Raw genomic sequence first — 19,523 nt, forward strand, 5'->3', positions numbered from 1 at the left:
CTGCTGGTCTAAAAAGTGAAAGCCAGGTAGAGATGAATAGGACTGGGATAAAGATGGGAGTCAGGCAAGCTGGGGGCCTGGATCTCCTGCTATTGAACCTCAGTTCCCCTTCCTTCCTCCTTTCCCTCTCCTCTTGGTCATGGGTGACCAGCTTGCCTTTATATCCACCCGGTGATGAGGGCAAGCTCACACTTGTTCTCCTTTTTGGTCTCTAAGCAAGCACACTCCTTTATTGATGTTTTCTAATAGCTTTATCTGCTAGCAAGGTAGGAAAAACAGACCTTCTCATTCAGATATGGAGAGGACAGGATGGTTCTAGGCAACAGCAGACAAAAGGGGAAGAAGAGACAGGCCGTCTCTGGTAAGCAGAGTCCCGCTGTTATTACCCAAGCTGTGCTTCGGGGACCGTCATGTTCACATATCTACAATCAGTGATCAAAAGTCACCGCTCAAAGCCTGGGCTGGCTTATGAAAAGCAAGGCAATACTTTTAAAGCCACAAGCACTATTCCTGTCCCACAGATGTGGTGCATAAGCATGTATGTATGTTAACCTGCTTTACAATTTGCCTTTTCCCTCTTAATGACAAAGAGATCTGTGAATTTGAAATGTATCATTTGTAATAAATTATAAAGTGGTAATCAAATATTAATATGTTAAAAATAACAGAATAAAAGATTATAATGCTGAGAAAAATGCTATACTATATTTACTTTTTTAATGGATAAGCACCTCCATTTATCTTTGTTGTTTTTTACTAGTGGCACCTCTGAGATATAATTTATAAAGATTATAAAATTTCTTTACTTAATTAGTATGTTGTCTTTATTAAAGGTAAATGTGTGTTTTTAAAGGTAAAGACAACTTTTGTTCTGAGAAATAGGAAATTTTTACATTTATTTTATGCCCTTACACATGACTGATTACAAGTTTAATTTCATGTCAGCTTGCTTAAATAGACAGAATGCAGTCTATGCTTTAGGGATTTGGGACAGCTCTAATGCACTATACCTTATGGATACAATTACCATAGTTTTTGTCTTTCATACTTTATTGTTCTGAGGATACAGTTGTAAGGAAATACTCTGCCTCATGGCTTTTATGTTTAATCTTGCCATTCAGATCATAAAGCCTCTAGAGTTTATTCTGAAACTGAGGGAAATGATGCCCATATGATTTAAATTTTAAGTTTAATTACCTTCTGCAAATTGCTTTTGGAAGTACAGGTAGTCAAAAAGTAAAAATGGCTTTAAATTTCAGACACAGAGAATAGCATAATCATTTTTTTAAATATGGACGTTTTATTCAAAATACAGTCTCTCCAGAGCAGGAGGGTTAGAATTGCCTTTGTATAACATTTTACAGGCTCTTTTCTTTATTGCCGTGAAAGTTATATAATCCTGACCTCTACCTCTATTCCGTAATGACTTACTGAAAATTTATCACAACTTTCATACACCTTCTGAAAAACAGTTCCATGTTTCAGATTAAAATTGTAAAAGGTATTGTGAGATCATTTGAACAATATATTTTTTCAATAATAAGGTCATCTATACAGAGAAAGAACTTAAATACACACATGGATGTGGTGTCAACATCTTAAAGTGAACACCTGCTGCATTATGCAGGAAAGTGTGTATTGGTGATGCAAACTTCTTTAGAAGTAGATGCTGCCTGAAGTTTTAGTGTTAATAATCTGTTCATACTGGAAGTACAGGTGACATTGTTCTGAGCATTGGCCTGGTATATGGTAGTAGGCTTTAGTAAATCCAGCTCTGGAATTTGGAAGCGCCTCCAGCTGTAACTAGGTCTCCCACCCAGACTTAATGTAACTGCAAGAGTTGGACCATATCTCTTTGAAGTATTTAGTACCATGGCTAATCTAACAGCAGACTCTGAAGAGTGAGGAATTTCTGCCGGGACTCCATTGTCTACTCATTTAACACACAATTTAATGGCTCCTACTTAGCTGTTTCTGGTCATTTGGTATACACAGTCTCCAGAAGTTGCCCAGATATCTCAGTGAGTCCAAGCAGTCAGGAAGTGGTTTTCAGACTTTAGTGTACATCCCCATCACCTAGAGTGTTGTCAGAAATGCAAATTCCTGAGCACTGCCCCCTGGAAATCCGATTTCAAGAGCCTAGGCATCTGCATTTAACCAGGTAACCCAGGCAATTCTGAGGCAAATGATTTAGTGAAATCCTGAGAAACAGCAGTGTAGATGTGTGTACAAGCAGGGCTGGCTTCATGCGTGTATGACCTGTCTAGTTATATAAGCCTCACACTCAGAAGGGCCCTGTCCTTGGCTTCATGGTATTCTGTCACCTTCTTGAAATTCTTAATAAGTTTTGATCAAGGAGTCCTACATTTTCATTTATCTCTGAACCTTGCAAATTATGTAGCCAGTTCTCTATCCAAGATTTTATTGTGTTACTGAAGTTGTGTTTCTTGACACGTATGGATTGCAGTTTGGCAATAATGATTTTCTACCTGTTTGTATTAAGCTATAAATACCAAGGCCATTTCTAAGCTTTACAAGTGAATTAATTTCAATCACCATAGGATATACAATAGGAAATTCTAATAGGAAGACTTTTTTTCAAGGAACTTAAGTTTTTATTCTTAGTGTTCAACACAGAAACCTGTGTTTATGCTGTTCTAAAACACTGTTTTTCTCGCCTAGGATGGTACAAAACAGAAGCGAGAACGGAAAAAGACTGTCTCATTCAGCAGCATGCCAATGGAGAAGAAGGTCAGCAGTGCAAGCGACTGCATCAGCTCCATGGTTGAGGGCTCAGAACTCAAAAAGGTTCGCTCCAACTCTAGAATTTACCATAGGTATTTTTTACTGGATGCCGACATGCAAAGCCTGAGGTGGGAACCGTCTAAGAAGGATTCTGAGAAAGCCAAGATTGATATTAAATCCATCAAGGAAGTGAGAACAGGAAAAAACACAGACATATTCCGCAGCAATGGCATTTCTGACCAGATATCTGAAGACTGTGCATTTTCAGTCATATATGGAGAGAATTATGAGTCACTTGATTTGGTGGCCAACTCTGCAGATGTTGCAAACATCTGGGTCACGGGACTGCGGTACCTAATTTCTTATGGAAAACATACACTTGATATGTTAGAAAGTAGCCAAGATAACATGAGGACTTCTTGGGTTTCCCAAATGTTTAGTGGAATTGATGTAGATAACCTTGGACATATAACTCTGTGCAATGCTGTGCAGTGTATCAGAAACCTCAATCCCGGTTTAAAAACTAGTAAAATTGAGCTTAAGTTCAAAGAATTGCACAAATCCAAGGAAAAGGCTGGTACAGAAGTCACCAAGGAAGAATTTGTTGAGGTTTTCCATGAGCTTTGTACCAGACCTGAAATTTATTTCCTCTTAGTTCAGTTTTCAAGCAATAAAGAATTCCTCGATACCAAGGACCTTATGATGTTTCTTGAGGCTGAGCAGGGTGTGGCACATATAAAGGAGGAAATAAGCCTTGAAATCATTCACAAATATGAGCCATCCAAAGAGGGTCAGGAGAAGGGCTGGCTCTCCATAGACGGCTTCACTAATTATCTCATGTCACCTGACTGTTACATATTTGACCCTGAACATAAGAAGGTCTGTCAGGATATGAAGCAACCTTTGTCTCACTACTTTATAAACTCATCTCATAATACATACTTAATAGAGGATCAGTTCCGAGGCCCCTCTGATATCACAGGATACATTCGAGCCCTTAAGATGGGTTGCCGGAGTGTTGAGTTAGATGTATGGGATGGGCCAGATAATGAGCCTGTTATTTACACGGGCCACACCATGACCTCTCAGATAGTCTTCCGCAGTGTCATCGATATCATTAACAAGTATGCATTCTTTGCTTCAGAGTATCCTCTTATCTTGTGTTTAGAAAATCACTGTTCTGTTAAACAACAGAAGGTGATGGTTCAACACATGAAGAAAATTTTAGGAGACAAGCTCTATACAACATCACCCAATGCTGAGGAATCGTATCTACCATCCCCAGATGTCCTGAGAGGGAAGATACTAATTAAAGCAAAGAAGCTGTCCTCCAGTTGCTCTGGAGTAGAAGGCGATGTTACAGATGAAGACGAAGGAGCAGAAATGTCCCAGAGGATGGGCAAGGAGAATACGGAGCTGCCCCACAGTGTGCCTGTGAAACGGTTTCAGCTCTGCAAAGAGCTGTCTGAGCTGGTGAGCATCTGTAAGTCAGTTCAGTTCAAAGAATTTCAGGTGTCATTTCAGATTCAGAAATACTGGGAAGTCTGTTCATTTAATGAAGTGCTTGCCAGCAAATACGCCAATGAGAATCCAGGGGACTTTGTAAACTACAACAAACGCTTTCTTGCCAGGGTTTTCCCCAGCCCAATGAGGATCGACTCCAGTAACATGAACCCTCAAGATTTTTGGAAATGTGGCTGTCAGATCGTGGCCATGAACTTTCAGACCCCAGGATTGATGATGGACCTGAATATTGGCTGGTTTAGGCAGAACGGGAACTGCGGCTATGTCCTTCGGCCGGCCATCATGAGGGAGGAAGTTTCTTTCTTCAGCGCCAATACAAAAGACTCTGTCCCAGGAGTGTCACCTCAGCTTCTTCACATTAAAATCATCAGCGGCCAGAACTTCCCCAAACCCAAAGGATCTGGTGCCAAAGGTGACGTGGTGGATCCTTACGTCTATGTTGAGATTCACGGAATCCCTGCTGACTGTGCAGAACAAAGGACAAAAACAGTGCACCAGAACGGAGATGCTCCTATTTTTGATGAAAGCTTTGAATTTCAAATCAACCTACCTGAACTGGCCATGGTGCGCTTTGTAGTGCTCGATGATGACTACATTGGAGATGAGTTTATTGGCCAGTACACGATTCCCTTTGAATGTTTACAGACGGGCTACCGCCACGTGCCCCTGCAGTCACTGACGGGAGAGGTCCTCGCGCACGCCTCTTTGTTTGTGCATGTGGCTATTACTAACCGAAGAGGAGGAGGGAAACCTCATAAAAGGGGCCTTTCTGTGAGAAAAGGGAAGAAATCCAGGGAATATGCATCTTTGAGGACATTGTGGATTAAAACTGTAGATGAGGTATTCAAGAACGCCCAGCCCCCCATACGGGATGCTACAGACCTGCGAGAGAACATGCAGGTACTGTTATTGTGTTTAAGTGTTTAATCAGCAATTCTCCTTCTTAATGCATGTGCACAGCTTATGAAGATATCAGAGGGCTTTTCTTTATGATAGTTTATTTGATTTTAAATGATCTGTAAATTCTAATTGGGTATTAGTTACCACTAGTGTCATTTTTTTTATCATTTAAGTTTCCAAAAGTGCAGCTGATACTGAATACTGATACCATACTAGAATAAACCAGTCTTGTTTCTGTTTCACATCCTAGTCCCTGTTAATTATGCACAAAACTTTCCCGCTTTTGCTAATACTGTACATGGGAATCTCAGGTTTTTCTGAATATTTTGAAGCTGAAATACAAATTGATGACCTATCAAAATAAAAGGGACACGTTCTAGGCCTTTCTTATGGAGCTGTAGTGCTGGGAAAAGAGCGAGCACTTAATGAGCCATTGTGCTTGCATTCTGAACCTCCTCTAGATTTTAGTGGACAGCTATTTCATTGTTTAAACAAAAGACATGTGGTATCTGTATTTATTAGAAGTCTAAGATAATAATTATCTGTGAACTATATAATGACTAAAAGCAATCAATTAGGGTTTATATATGTGAGGACTGTCCACATACCCAGCAGCATACCAGGGCCCATGAACGATACAGAGCCAGCAGCAAGGGCCACCCTAAGCAGCCAAGAGAAGCCACCCTAACCCGGCCCAGGGTGTGAGAGGTGCCAGCTGCATGACAGCTGCCAGAATGTGTTTATTTATATGCATAAAGCAGTTATGAGAAGACTCAACATGTCACCCCTCTACCAAGTCTGTGTTTACCCCATTAATAAACAGACCATCCCACCACAGAGAAATTTTTTCTCTTTCTCTCGAAGTAAAACCATAGCAGAAATGTGAAAAGCTGTTCCCTATTCTGAGGTGAAAATGGTTTGTACACCCTCAGCTTCCAGCAAGCTCCCCAGTGGCCCTGCCCCAGTGATGGGTGTGCATGTGACACAGAACTCGCTGAGGACCCTCCGGAGCACCACGCATCTGTGCGGAGCCCCACAGAGCAGCTGGCTGTGATGTTTCATTAGCACCTGCTGCACAGGCATCTGGGCCGTGAGGATGCAGCAGTGAACAAGCACATGACTTTAGCTGGGTGGGGGAGAAGAGCGGCAGGGAATGGACAGGTAGGGCAACGACGGACGTAGCCAGAGGTGTGCAGCAGTAAGACAGGGAGGCATGGCAGATGACTGGACGGCCCATTCCAGACACCACAGTAAAGATTTATCATCCTAAGCAGTCAACAACCAAGGCTTTGAGTAAAATGACATACAGTTTGATGTCCATGTTTAAAGCAATATGAATGAAAAGTAAATGTTTAAATTTAAAACTAAAGTTCTGCCAGTTTCCAAGAACTGGAATATTTGAGAGCAGAAGACACAGGGCCTGGAAAGCCTAGATCCCTCCCCTCTGATCCCATTCTCAGCCCAGATCAGCACCTAGTGTGCCTGGAATGATGCATTGTTTGGTTAGAATTTACCTCTTATTACAGCATAATGATTAAAAGCCCAGGCCTCAGCATCAACAGATTTCAAGTAAAATCTTGACTCTTTCACTTAGCACTGTGTGACCTTAGACACACACAGCAGAGAGGAGCAATAGCTGAGGCTGTTTCCTCGTTGAGAGGATTAAATAGGGTAATGTGTAATAAATATGCTGTAGCTTAGCACTTGGTGAGTACTCAAAGAATGCCAAGCATGGCATTTTGCTGAAGGGTTTTCATGAATGGATGTTTTAATGTCATACTTCTGGTGATTCGGAAGAGAGGGAATAGGGATCCATGCAGATGCTAATGTACAAGGCCATGGGGGGTCAGGCCTCCCAGCAGACCCAGGATCCTCAGAGTCCCTTCAGACTTGGAAGCAGCAGGCTGTAAAGGTGGGAGAGACTCAGATTTCTGCCTCACAAATACTGGTTTCCTTTTTAAATGGCTGGCATATTGGATACTCACTTTAAACCCAATTTGATTATTTTGCTTAATCTTCCTTGAGTGCAGAAGCCATTCTTGCTGCTTGCTCATAATCACATGTGAGCATTAGCACTGCTGTGAACTTTGATCTGAAAACAAGCTTTGTCCTTCAGAAGAATTTAACTTATTTGCATTTTCTGTACTTTTGATAAACTGGTATTACAAATGTCTATTACTCTATTTACTTTGGAAAATAGCCATTTTCCCCCAAGATAAACATCGTTAGCCAATTCTGGCATAACATCTCTAATAGCTGTTGTACCAGGCAGTTCAAATATAGTCAACTAATCAAGTATAATATCCATGAGATATTAACCCCTGGTTAATTACAGCGCCTCCTTTCTTCCATCTAATAGAATGCAGTGGTGTCGTTCAAGGAACTGTGCGGCCTCTCCTCCGTGGCCAATCTCATGCAGTGCATGCTGGCAGTGTCTCCCCGCTTTCTGGGGCCTGATAACACACCCCTGGTGGTCCTGAATCTCAGCGAGCAGTATCCCACGATGGAGTTGCAGGGAATTGTGCCAGAGGTGCTGAAGAAGATTGTGACAACCTATGACATGGTGAGCCTGTCTTTGTACTTTATGGAACCAGGTGAGACAGGTGTCTTAGGACAACACACCAGATGTATTTAGGATCACTCACTAAGGGGTGCTTTCCTATTTCATTCTTCATTTACCTAGGTTGGAAAAATTATTCCTCTGACTTGCTGTATTTGAAAAAGTTTAGTGTTTTGTTGTTGTTTTAGAAAGCAGGATTTAGAAACACTTCCCTCAGTTGGATTAAATAGTAATTAGCTTTTCAAGAATATATCTGATTTGATTTCTAAAGCATACACTATTTTCTGCATGTGCATTGTAAAGAATCTTTTTTTTCTTTATCTTCCTATACAATGAGCCATTGATTCACTCACTTTTATTTTTTCATTTTTCAAACTGATAAGTAGGGGATTTATTTTTTTCTAAAATAAGTTTTAAGAACCATAGGGCAGGCACTTCCATCACATGACTTCTGCACTGTGTGATGTTTTCTTTCCTTACAGCAGCTGCTTTGCGACACCTATAATTTGTATCAGCTTAACATTAATGAGGTATCCTCAGGACACCTAGAATATTACATTTTTGCACTTCAGGTGTATCTTGCACTTTATTAATCACATCTTGCTCTTATTGTATTTTTGATCTACCATAATTCTAAGAGATAACAGTGAGTAAACAACCCTGTCCCAAGCTCCTGATGTAGCTGAAGCTGTCGGAACTCGCCCTGTGCTGGCACATGCTCTCCAGCCTGCCAGGGTTAAGGGTGGTGTCAGGCACTCCCCACTACAGGGGCCGGGTGGTCAGCTGGTACTCTTCAGGGAGCTGAGAGGTTAGAGGCCTCACCCACCATCACCTCCACGCTAAAAGCATGAATTCAGACCACAGAACACTAGACTTCCTCTGACATAGCTTACTGTGGTCAGAACCAAAACAGAATTGACAGCCATAAGCTTTAACAGAAATATTTTTAACTGTTCTATAAATAGATCTGGAAGCTGCAGTTCTGAGGGACTTATACAATTCAAAGGAAAGGAAAACACTTCAGGGATGTGAGTAAACACTGCATGGGAAAAAGGGTCCCATAATAAAATAATTTGGGAAAATACTGGTTTGCATAAAATTAACCAGATGTCTTTACTGTGCGACTCGCCAGGGCCTTTTATTTCTGGCACAGTGAGGTCCCGAGAGGGTGGCAGATACAGTATGCCCTGTTTCACAAACTGACTTGACCATGGGATACTGTTAGGTACTTGGCCATGGTGTACTGTACTTGACCATGAAGATACCATGGTTCTTTTTCACTTCTTAAGCAATAAGATCTGGAAATACAAGTCATAAGAATGCAAAGTTTTAAACAGCATATCAGTTCATTACCTTAAGAAAATGATGCTTGAACTTTTCCCTGGGTTTCTGTGCAGGAGCCACATGTAGCAGATGCTTCTTATTCCCTGCTTTCCATCTTTGAGTTCATGGCGATGTCACAGATAGGACAGACTGAACACTGCCCACTGGAGGCAAGCCACAGAGAGTGGCCATCAGCCTGCAGAGAGAAGGGTGGTCAGGGCCAGTGAACCGGATGGACAGGTGGGGGAGCCACGTGCGGGGCCACCAAGGGGAACGGGGTGCCCTGTGCCCGGGGAGCCGTCCAGTCTACTAGAAGGTGATGGAGGCCGCTGAGCAACAAAACATAGGGTGCAGGTGCTGAGGTTCCTTTAGGGGAGAAAAATGGACTGATAGGACCAAGAGGTAAAAATGAAAAAGTCTGAGGAGCTCTTTGATGCTGTGACCCAGGCTACCTTGTTTGTTTCATGTGTTACTGCCCTTTATGTTCTATGAGAGCAAACCAAAAGACGTAGTTGATATTTGTAAATGCTTTTTAAGCTTAAGCCACAAATGGAATCATTACACATTTTGCAGACCTATTTCGCTGACCCAGTCTAGTGTGGTGCCTCACTGATTTCTGTGGCAGTCATGGTATTTCCTCATGGTGATGTACTTAAGGGGAACATCCAGGTACTGTGGGGTGGGGTGCCCCGTGTCAGTGACAACAGGATGGACTGGGTGAGGTTGGTGCCCAGGACCTAGTTCAGGGACTGAGTGCCAACCCAGAGCAGCCGTGCCGCTGGGGCTGGTTCTCAAGGTCTGTGTTAAAGAGCCTCATAATGCCAGCAACCTTCACTGCACCCTCCATGGCATTTAGCTCAGGAATCACTCAGTGTTCCTTGTGTCCCTACCCTTCTTCTCCCTGGACTGGTGAGAGATAACACTTATTATGTAGCTCTTACTTGCATATAGCTTTAGAGTTGTATTGTTGTAGAAGTGATAAGATAGAATGTATTAACTTGTTTAAATTTTTTTAGTGTTAATTTACTCTTATTTAACATTTACTTGAAGTAGCTATGCTGCATTATACCCTTAGCTTTACTGATTTGTTCTGAATTCCATTTAACTCAACAATGAAATATTTAACATTAAATTCAAATTATTGTAATTTGAATTTTAAAAATTGCAATTTTGTGACAGTGGTATTATAACTTATAATATTTTACAGTCCCATTTTTAGTGACTTAATGTTTCTCACCTTGTGACAATTTATTAAAACTAGCTAAAAGAATAAATACTGATGGGAAATGTACAAAGGTCTTATACAGCCTGTAGCTTTAAACAGAACTCTTTATTTTTGTAATGTTATGTTGAGCTTAACCAACTTAACCTTGGAAATAAGATCTTATTTCATTTTGTTCGCTTCCCATTTACAATTTGAAGACTCCAAATGAGAAGTAAGGGTAGTTTGAGAAATCCCTCCCAGGCCTACAGTTCCATTGCCAGACCACCTTGCTGAAGCTTGCCCTCCAGCGAGGACAGGACTGTAGGGGCTCCTAAGAGTATACAGATTTGTACTTATGCTATCAAGATTGTGATTACTTTTCAGTGTCTAGAGTCTTACTAATAAACTAGTATATCAGAAACATGCCCATTTCCTTGTGAAAAGGAGAATGCAGAGAAGGAACTGATCATGGAAACATGAACAATATGTAAGCTGGTACAGAAGCTAGGAAAGATGCCCTTGCATAGAGCGGCCGCACATCCCAACTTTCCCAGATGACCCTGCTTGTACACTTGTTTTCTGAGCATAATTATTACAGTTCTCCTTTAACTTCTAAAAGCATCCGTGTTTAGATAACTAATTGTATGGTCACCTGTGGCCCTAGATGATCCTCATGGCTCCTGTGATTACCACAAGCAAACAGATCTTCAAAATTACCCAAATTGTGGTTTTTACCCTATTTGTGGTGCCTCCCTGGATGCACGGAGTGGTGAAGTTTGAGCCTGGGACCTGCCTTAGGAAGGCAGGTGTCAGAGCCATTCAGGAGTAAAAGAGAAGTACAAACATCTTCTTAAGCAGAAGGCGGGGGAGGGGGGGGGAACAATGGGGACTGGACTAGTATGGAGAGTGGGAATGGCTGTCTGCACATTATCAGCAAATGAGACTTATTCTGAGGCACTTACAATTTAAGAGGAGAGATGAAGTGTATTCATAGAAAGATGTAGAAATAGGTATACGATAGATATTTTAAAATATGTAAACAAATCATTTGGATGGTCATGGGAAAAAATGGTCAGTTTCATACTTAGGGGTTTGGAAGACTTCAAAGAAACATTGGCCTTCAAGCCAGACCTTTATGAATGAGTCAGATTTCAACAGGTTAAGATAAGGAGACTGTTACAAGCCGAGTTTACAGGGTGTGACATGCTCCAGAATGGGGAAGCACGTGTTGTGGGAAACCCAAGCTCAGACAGTGGGAGGCGCTGCCCATCTCTGGCCATGCTCAGAATCAGGTGCATGGACTACACGAGGGTTGGGGTGAGAGAAACCTCAGAGACCACCCCCCAACACTGCTGTTTTGCAGATGAGAAAATGGAAACCCTGTGGTACTGTAAGTTAATCAGAACTGGGTTTAGAGCACAGCAGTCTCTTAGTCTAATTTTTTTTCTACAGTCATTACCAGGAAAATGAGCCAAGTGTAGTGTATATATATAAATGAATCACCACTGATAAAGCTCAGATATCTTCAATAACAATAATCTAAAGTTGTTCATGTGGGGTAGTTCATAGGTACCATTTTTCTGATTCTTGTTCCCCATGAAGGTAGAAAATATTCATTTTGCATACTTTAGTGTATATTAAAAGGCAGATTCAGTAAGCTTAAAATAAAGAAGACCCTATTTAGTAGATCAGATTCCACTCAAAGATATCTGATTATAAGTATCTGAACATACCTTTTATATTATTAATTCAGAAAACATAAAATTTACATATTTTACTTAAAGCTTATGTAAATGAACTGCATCCATTGTTTACAATCAAATATCAAGATGGAGCTTGTTCTCTCATGTAATTAAAGGCTGGTAGGAGAAAATAGGAATTCTGTAAGCTGAGTTTCAGAGGCACATCTAGTGGGTACCTGAATATGCTTTATGACACACATTGCCCTTGAGGATGGGTCAGCTCTGGCATTTCAGTGCTAAACCTCCCCTCCTCCATCAGTACAAGTGATCTAATTCATCTTTTTAAACTAAAGTGATTTTTAAATCATCCTTTTAATGTTGATGAAAATCATTATTCAGCTCTCTAACTATCGTTGCTTATTAGTTTCAGGTTTACCATCTGTTTATTCTTAAATTTTTTGAGAATCTTTATGAGACCTATACTAATATATAGAGACCAAGGAGTCAACATTCTTTCTCTATAGAGAGAAAGCATTGAAAATTTAAATATTTTGTGAAGTGTTACTTAAAAAGAAAGTTCTCTTTAAAAGGTTTTTCACTAGATTCTTAGGACGGTTTTCTAAGTGGAATGAGCCAGACACCGAAAGACAAGTACTTTATGATCCATTTATACAAGATATCTAAAAGAGTCAAATTCATAAAATCAAAGGTTGGAATACAGGGGGCTGGGGAGAAGGGGGAATGAGGAGTTGTTAGTCAGCCAGCATAAAGTTTCAGCTGGGTAAGATGAATAAACTACAGACCTGCTGTCCACCATGGTGCCTGAAGTCGGCGGTGATGTGCTGTGCACTCAAATTTTGCTAAGAGGTTGTATCTCATGGTAAGTGTTGTCGCAGTACATTTTTTAAAAGAAGAAAAAGCTTTTTCCTTGATTTTGCTACAATTTTTCTGTAATATGGGGTATGTGTTAGCCATTGTAATTGAATTGAAAATGAAGTCATAGGGAATAAAAAGAAGAGAAGAATGAAAAGTAAAGAAAATGGCATCCAACTTATTTACAGGCAGGATGGTTGGTCATATACCCAGGGGTGGACTCGGGCAGCCCCCATCTGTTTGGAGATTATGAATTCATTCTTATCATTGCGGTTCTTTTGTCTTTACCTTCTGTTTGAAATTAATTTGTTTCTTTTACAACTTCAAAAAGATCTTTATTTTAATTGCCTTTATGTTTCATTAAAAAAGCACACTCTGGGGATCTGCTTATCTGGGAAATAATAGTATTTTTAGTGTTAAAAAGGAGAAACTACTTGCTTTGTTTGGAAGGATGTTCTTTGCTCTCTGTGAATGTTTTTATGGAAGTTATTGAGCAGTCCCTTCTAGCTCATTACTTTAAATATTTCTTAAAACAAAAACAAGGTTCTTTAAATATAATACGTGGAATGGGGTTCTCCTCTTACCCAGGCACGCTAGCAGTCACAGGCAGCCTCAGGAGCGCTCTGCTTTGTGTTGCTGATCGTGCACTCCATCCTGCCGCTGCTTAATGCAGTGAGGAGATGAGTCACACTTCATAATTAATGGATCCTGCTCATTTGGGCCAAGCCAGACATGATTGAAATAAGGTTACTATTGATCCGCATCTCCTTTGTGGCTCCTTCTATTACTCTGCTGCCTCAGAACTTAACATTAAAAGCTTCTTTTAATTGGAGGTGTCAACTTTCCCAACTTTTATAACTGTAGGAAAAGGGCCAGACAGAATATTATGCTTTGGGAAAGATTGAGCTAAAAAAAAAAAAAGGTTGGGGAAAGGTGAATGTATCCTCAAGAGGAAAGATCAGAACCTAGAAGGCTGTAGTTTAATTTGGTGACAGGGGATGTCCAGCCTGTGATGTTTCCAAAAGCACTTTTCCTGGAGTCATCAAAACCATACAGTCGAGCTGCTCCAAAGTGGCTCAAACTGCCGAGCCAGTGGAAGAGGAAAAGAATGTTGAGCAGATATGGGTGGTGACAACATCACATGTACCATCAGATCAGTGCAAGAAGCTGCCACTTGGTAGTGAGAAGCCCGGAGCCTTGGAAACGTTTGGAAGGTGGTGATTGAGGGTGTGCTCACGGTGGTGGTCATAAGGCTTTGATTTTTGATCCAGTTTTCTAGTTTTACATGTCTCCACAGAAACCACGGAGTAGCACATATTTAGACACATCCTTACACACACACACACACATGCACATGCACACACACATGCACATGCACATACACACACCCCAGATGCTCAACAATCAAGAGTTAGGGAAGGAGTTGCATTTTAGTGACTGACAATCCTCTTGAAAGAAATGTCCTCATAGATCAGTTTTTATCAATTAAATTTGATACCTAGCTCCAAACTCTCTGGGCAGACAGAGATGAAAACCTTAATGGAGTTCAACATGTTGTCAGATGGTGTCTTCAGACAGGAAATGATAAAGGGTATTAATCAAGCCACTGTGTATCTGACACGCTAACAGTCTGAAAGTCTCTAAGTGAGCTAGAAAATGCTGAGGAGGGGCTGCCCCGTCATCCTGGCCACCGAGGAGGGAGAGCCGCCGTGGGCTCCAGTTCTCGGGTGGTGTCCTCAGAACCAAAGCCCCGGGGTTGTTAGGGGGCAGTGGTTCAGGCCCATGTATTCGGGGGATCTCTCCTGTTGTACTTCTCTGTAAGAGGCTTCCTATTGCTTTTTAAAGGGGCAAAGCAAGATTGCTTATTTTCAAACACTTTATGTCACTGTATCTGGTAGAAAGTAGGTATAAAATATGTCTGAAACCTAGAGCTCCAGAAAAGTTAGGGAACTTCTTTCTAAACCTGTTTTAAAAAAAAGAACACTACTACATTTTTAATAAAACTAAGGTCCTTAACGTACCATAGTGTTTTTGCTTTCTGTGAAAGAGCAGAGGAACTACTGCCTGTGTTTCCTCAGATTCCATGTTGAATATTGGATTTGGCTCTTACGTAATTCCTTCAAAGTTTATTTTTGATATATTCTCTTCTTGATGAGAAACATTTTATTTATGTTTCTGCAGGAGCCAAAGTTGTTTGCTAAGTTCTTTCTATCAAGATACCCTGCAGAAAAAAATTTTTAAAGGATCATATACATATTTATATGTACTTGTTTGTTACTAATACACACAGTTCTTTGGTCAGTTGCAATGTGCACTAGCATCTTTTCAAAGCTGTGGGGAAGTGTTTAGCTCCCATATCCTAGTTTATTCAGTGAACTTACATCTCCATCAGACTATGAGTAACACGCTAACCGAGGAGTTTCGAGGAGGCTGTGCTGCCTTTCCCTTCTGCACCCTGTCATCGTCGTCATTCCAGTTCAACCCCACGCCTCTGTGGAACCCAAGTTCAGACCTCACCCTCAAGTCAGATGGCAAAGAAAACGTGGTTTTTCTGTCTCGAGGTGGGGAGAGGCTCTTCCTAAATTTTAATTCCGTTTGATAAACTTGATCAGTTGCATTTATCTACGTTACCCACGTTGGACTGTAAATGCTCGGCCCATTAGGTCACATGCGTGGTCTGTGGAGCGCTTCTCCTTCGCTCTGCTTCTCCACGAAGTGGCCGCTGGCTGCCTGGAGGGCAGTGGTCGCGGAGGTCGTCATCCCGAATCCTCACTAGAGCACGTCTTTCGCTCCGTCCGCCCTCACTCTGGACGGTGGGAGGCGGGCGGCCTGGCTCGGTGGGGGGGTGGGGGGAGCGGCCTCCTGCGCCGCCGGGCTGAGTTCCGGGAACTATGTGTTCTCTCTCCGTCTCGTGCAACTAATTTAGAAAATGTTCCCTCCTTGACAAATCCTGGCTTTCAAACCTGTTGTCTAGGTGGGAACCCAAATAAAAATCTAATTTGACCTTTAAAACCGAGAAGTGTGTTTTTATAAGATTGCTGCTCTTCACCCAGGCTCTGAAACTCGATGTTTGAAGAGGTGGAAAGCCCCCAGGGCAGCATGAGTTTGAACCCGTGGTGACATATGTGGGAAAAAACCAGTTCTCTGTGGGCCCCGGGACAGCGTGTCCTCCCCGCAGGGCTGCAGAATCAGAAGCGTTGGAACAGCGCCTGGGCAAGGAACTGGCCCTCCCAGAGCAGAGGCCGGGTTGAGGTGGAAGGCTGACAGGACAGCGTTAAGAAAGACCAGCTAAAAGACTTATGTTATGATCATCCAGGAAAACAGCCAGCTTGCTCTCCGGTACCTTGACTGTTACCATTCTGTGAGTCACACCCCTCTTGGAGCATCTTGGAACAAGTGTTCGGATTGATGAAGAATTTACGTTAGCCCTAACAAGGAAAAAGGGGAAAGGCAACTTTAAAGACATGTGCCTCATGCATATATTCCTCTAGCAATTGAAGTTTTCCAGAATCAGAATTTTTGATTTGTAATTGAAACATGCATCAGACACTATCAATACCACATAGCCCTTAAAAAAAGTTTACAGCATCCAGAATGTGTATGACATCTTGAAGTTTGTTATTATTTTCTTAGTGTCTGCAGAATGGTATCAGCCCTACATCTAGTTTTATGGATGTGATTGTCCTCTTTTGTGGAATCCTTTTCAAACACGATCAAAGAAACAAAGCAACTGATTTGCTTTCACTGTACAATAATTTATTGGTATCATTATGCAGCTTCTCAGTTCCAAATCCTTTCAGATTGACAAAAACAAAGATGAGCTGACCTGGAACATCCACTTCACAACTCACGAATGCTTCAGCTGGCTTCTCGCCCGTGTTTGGGAGCCCTCTGGCTGACTCTCGCCTCCGACCCAGAAGAGGGTCTCTCTCCGTGACCCTCCAACCCAAGCTGTTGGCACAGAGGTGGCAGTGCCAGCGTGTGCTGGCTGCTTGGAAAGAGAAATCGATGTGTCCGCCCTCATGGCTATAAGCTTGCAGAGAGACCTGGGGTGAAACCCAGGTATGGGCTGCACTTTGAAGCACTAAGCACTACCTGGGCCACACCCCCTCAGAGGATCCAGGAAACGGATCTTCACTGTGTAACTTAACTAGTTTTCCTAACAGAGGCAATTTCTAACCAGGCTGGGAGCTGGGGATGTGAAGCCAGTGGTAGTTCTTCATTCCATCTGGGAAGGTGGCTGCCTTTGCCGTCTGAGCCTGCGGTTCACCTTGGTGTCCAGCTCCATGTGGCGGTCAGAATGTTCTCCAGCCAGTTACATGGAGATGTTCGGCTTGAGTAATTATTTTAACAGTGCTGGTTTCAAACTGCTGGCTACAAGTAAGAATCACACGTGTGAATTTCTTTCCAGAAGTTTTTAATTTTTTTTGGTCAGATTCATCAAAGGGTAAATTGTTTAATATTCCATGTGTCCCATGGTTGGCCGTATTTGGGTTAGTCTTTAGAAAGCATATAAGTTGCAGTGATAATATAATTTTATTGTTTAGCATCTTGAAGGTCTTGATACCATTCCCTGACTTCATAAATGCAAGAGCCACTTGTCATAGAGTAACTTGATGTATGGCCCCCATTCTTGTGCAGTGTAGAACGGCACATGCTTTTCCATTCTAAATCAGCAGTATTGCCAAGTCCAACTTGGAGTTGAGTTGAAAAGATTGAAATTACAATTAGATGCTTACATAAAATAATTAGTGGCGGTACGGTACGTGATCTGTTTGTAAGTACGATGATGGGCTCCTCTGTTTCTGTGGACACATACTCTTTGGATGTACTATCACATTTTAGAACACAACTCCCCTAAGAAACGAGATAATCTGGATAGACTCAAATCCATGACAATTTAGCTGTTGAAATAACCACTTAATGTGGAAAATCATGTATTTCAGACTTGTTTTGGAGAAAATGTAATTGTAGATTCTTACCTGAGCCACCTTCTGGCACCTTAGGCTTAGGACTCAGTCATTTCTGAACTTTTTTCCTGTCTGTTAATGTCTCTAGACATGAACTGGAAAAAAAAATTATCTATGTCTTTCCACAGCCTTTTTAATAATGAGGGAGTGATTTTTCTCTACAACTACACATAACTCCTATAAATCACATTTGGTACTACATAAGCTATATTTTGTTTGTAATGTTAAATTTGAATTCATGTTCAAAGAGAAAAAATAATTACACACTGCCTGTAGAGTGGTTATTTCTCATTTTTGCATGGCCAGGAGAACTCAGCCTTAACCTCAGCCTCAGCAAGCCTCTCTCACCAGCACGTGCTGCGTGGCTGCCTCCTGCCCATTAGCTGCTCTTTCAGTGGGGCCTGCAGGTACTGTCGCTCATTATTCTATCTTAACAGCTACTGGTTTTTATTCTGTTCATTTACATTCCCCCAGATTTCTATGCAGTAATTAATGCCACTCACCCTACTGAAATAACTACCTTTAATACCATAAAATCTGATTACTACCACAGAAGTTTATCAGGAATAAAAATAGCACTTAATAATGGTTTTAAAGTCTTGTCTAACTTAATTAGAGCATTTTAAATTCTGAACCATAAGAAAATTACTCTCACAGTAAACTCAGTGGGTGGACAATATGATGTGTTAAGAGTTAAGTTTAACTGTACAAGCTTAATTACCAATTAACTTAAAAATAACATGTTAAGTCTAAAATATTTATTTCCCTACGACATTTAGTATTAGTCATATCTTTAGGGCTAAATGTTACAGATTTTTCTATGAGATTTTATATAGGAGATCCTTTACCTACTTACAGAAATCCTATAATCAAGTGTTTTCTTTGAAATCAGTGTTGATCATTCTATTTTTCTTTATAATTATTACACTCATATACTGGAATGATCAACTGGAGTTATGCCATAATTTATGTCATATGGCACAAAATAATTTCAGCTTTTCAATCACTTATCTGGTGCCAAAAGAGAAAAAAAAAACAGACAAACCTAGCTTTGTGAATAGAAAAGGTTATTTGAGTATTTAGCTGCATATAACTAGGATGGTACTTACTAATTTTTGTTGATTTCCTAAAACTGAGCCCTATCTTTGTTGTGGGTCTGTGAATGACCAGATTTTTCCCCTTCCTACAGGTATTACATCATATGTTTCGACATTTTAGGTGCTTTTGACAGCATTTGATTTTTCATGTTCTACTCTGCAATGTGCATGTAGTTCATCAAACTGTATTCTACAAATACCTTTGTCTCATACCATCAAATGATGCTTATTAGAGCAGGGCTTGGGAAATGGTGGCATATAGGCCAGCCTAGCACCTGTTTTTGTATGGGCTGCAAGCTAAGAATGATTTTATATGTTAACTGATTGAAAAAATAAAAAATAATTTTATGACATGTGAAAATAATATGAAATTCAAATCACTGTGTCCATAAAAAGTTTTATTAGAGCATGCCACATCTGTCACATACGCTCTGTGGCTGCTTCTGCACTGCCTCAGGGGGCTGCCTTGTGGCAAGAAGCAAGGCTAAACACCTGAAATCTATACTGTCCCTTTACAAAAAAAAGGTCAGGATGAAAAGTACTTAGGGTAGTTTGATGCACTGGCTTCTCAATTCACTCTTGCCAGCCTAAATTATGATTTTAAAGGTTTCTCTTCTCTTTTTAAATATGTACTCAGTGCAGTTT

General features: G+C 41.1%; 1 protein-coding gene across 1 annotated transcript in view; it reads left to right on the forward strand.

Annotated features, from left to right (window-relative positions):
- The window catches only part of PLCL2 (phospholipase C like 2), a 188,052-nt gene that overhangs the window by 118,105 nt on the left and 50,424 nt on the right, over positions 1–19,523 (forward strand). Inside the window, exons 3-4 of the mRNA XM_073223980.1 lie at positions 2,683–5,169; positions 7,529–7,732. Of these exons, the coding sequence (XP_073080081.1) occupies positions 2,683–5,169; positions 7,529–7,732 (2,691 nt within the window). The remainder of the gene's footprint in view (positions 1–2,682; positions 5,170–7,528; positions 7,733–19,523) is intronic.

The sequence above is a fragment of the Manis javanica genome, chromosome 15 (genome assembly GCF_040802235.1).
Source record: "Manis javanica isolate MJ-LG chromosome 15, MJ_LKY, whole genome shotgun sequence".
Classification (NCBI taxonomy): domain Eukaryota; kingdom Metazoa; phylum Chordata; class Mammalia; order Pholidota; family Manidae; genus Manis; species Manis javanica.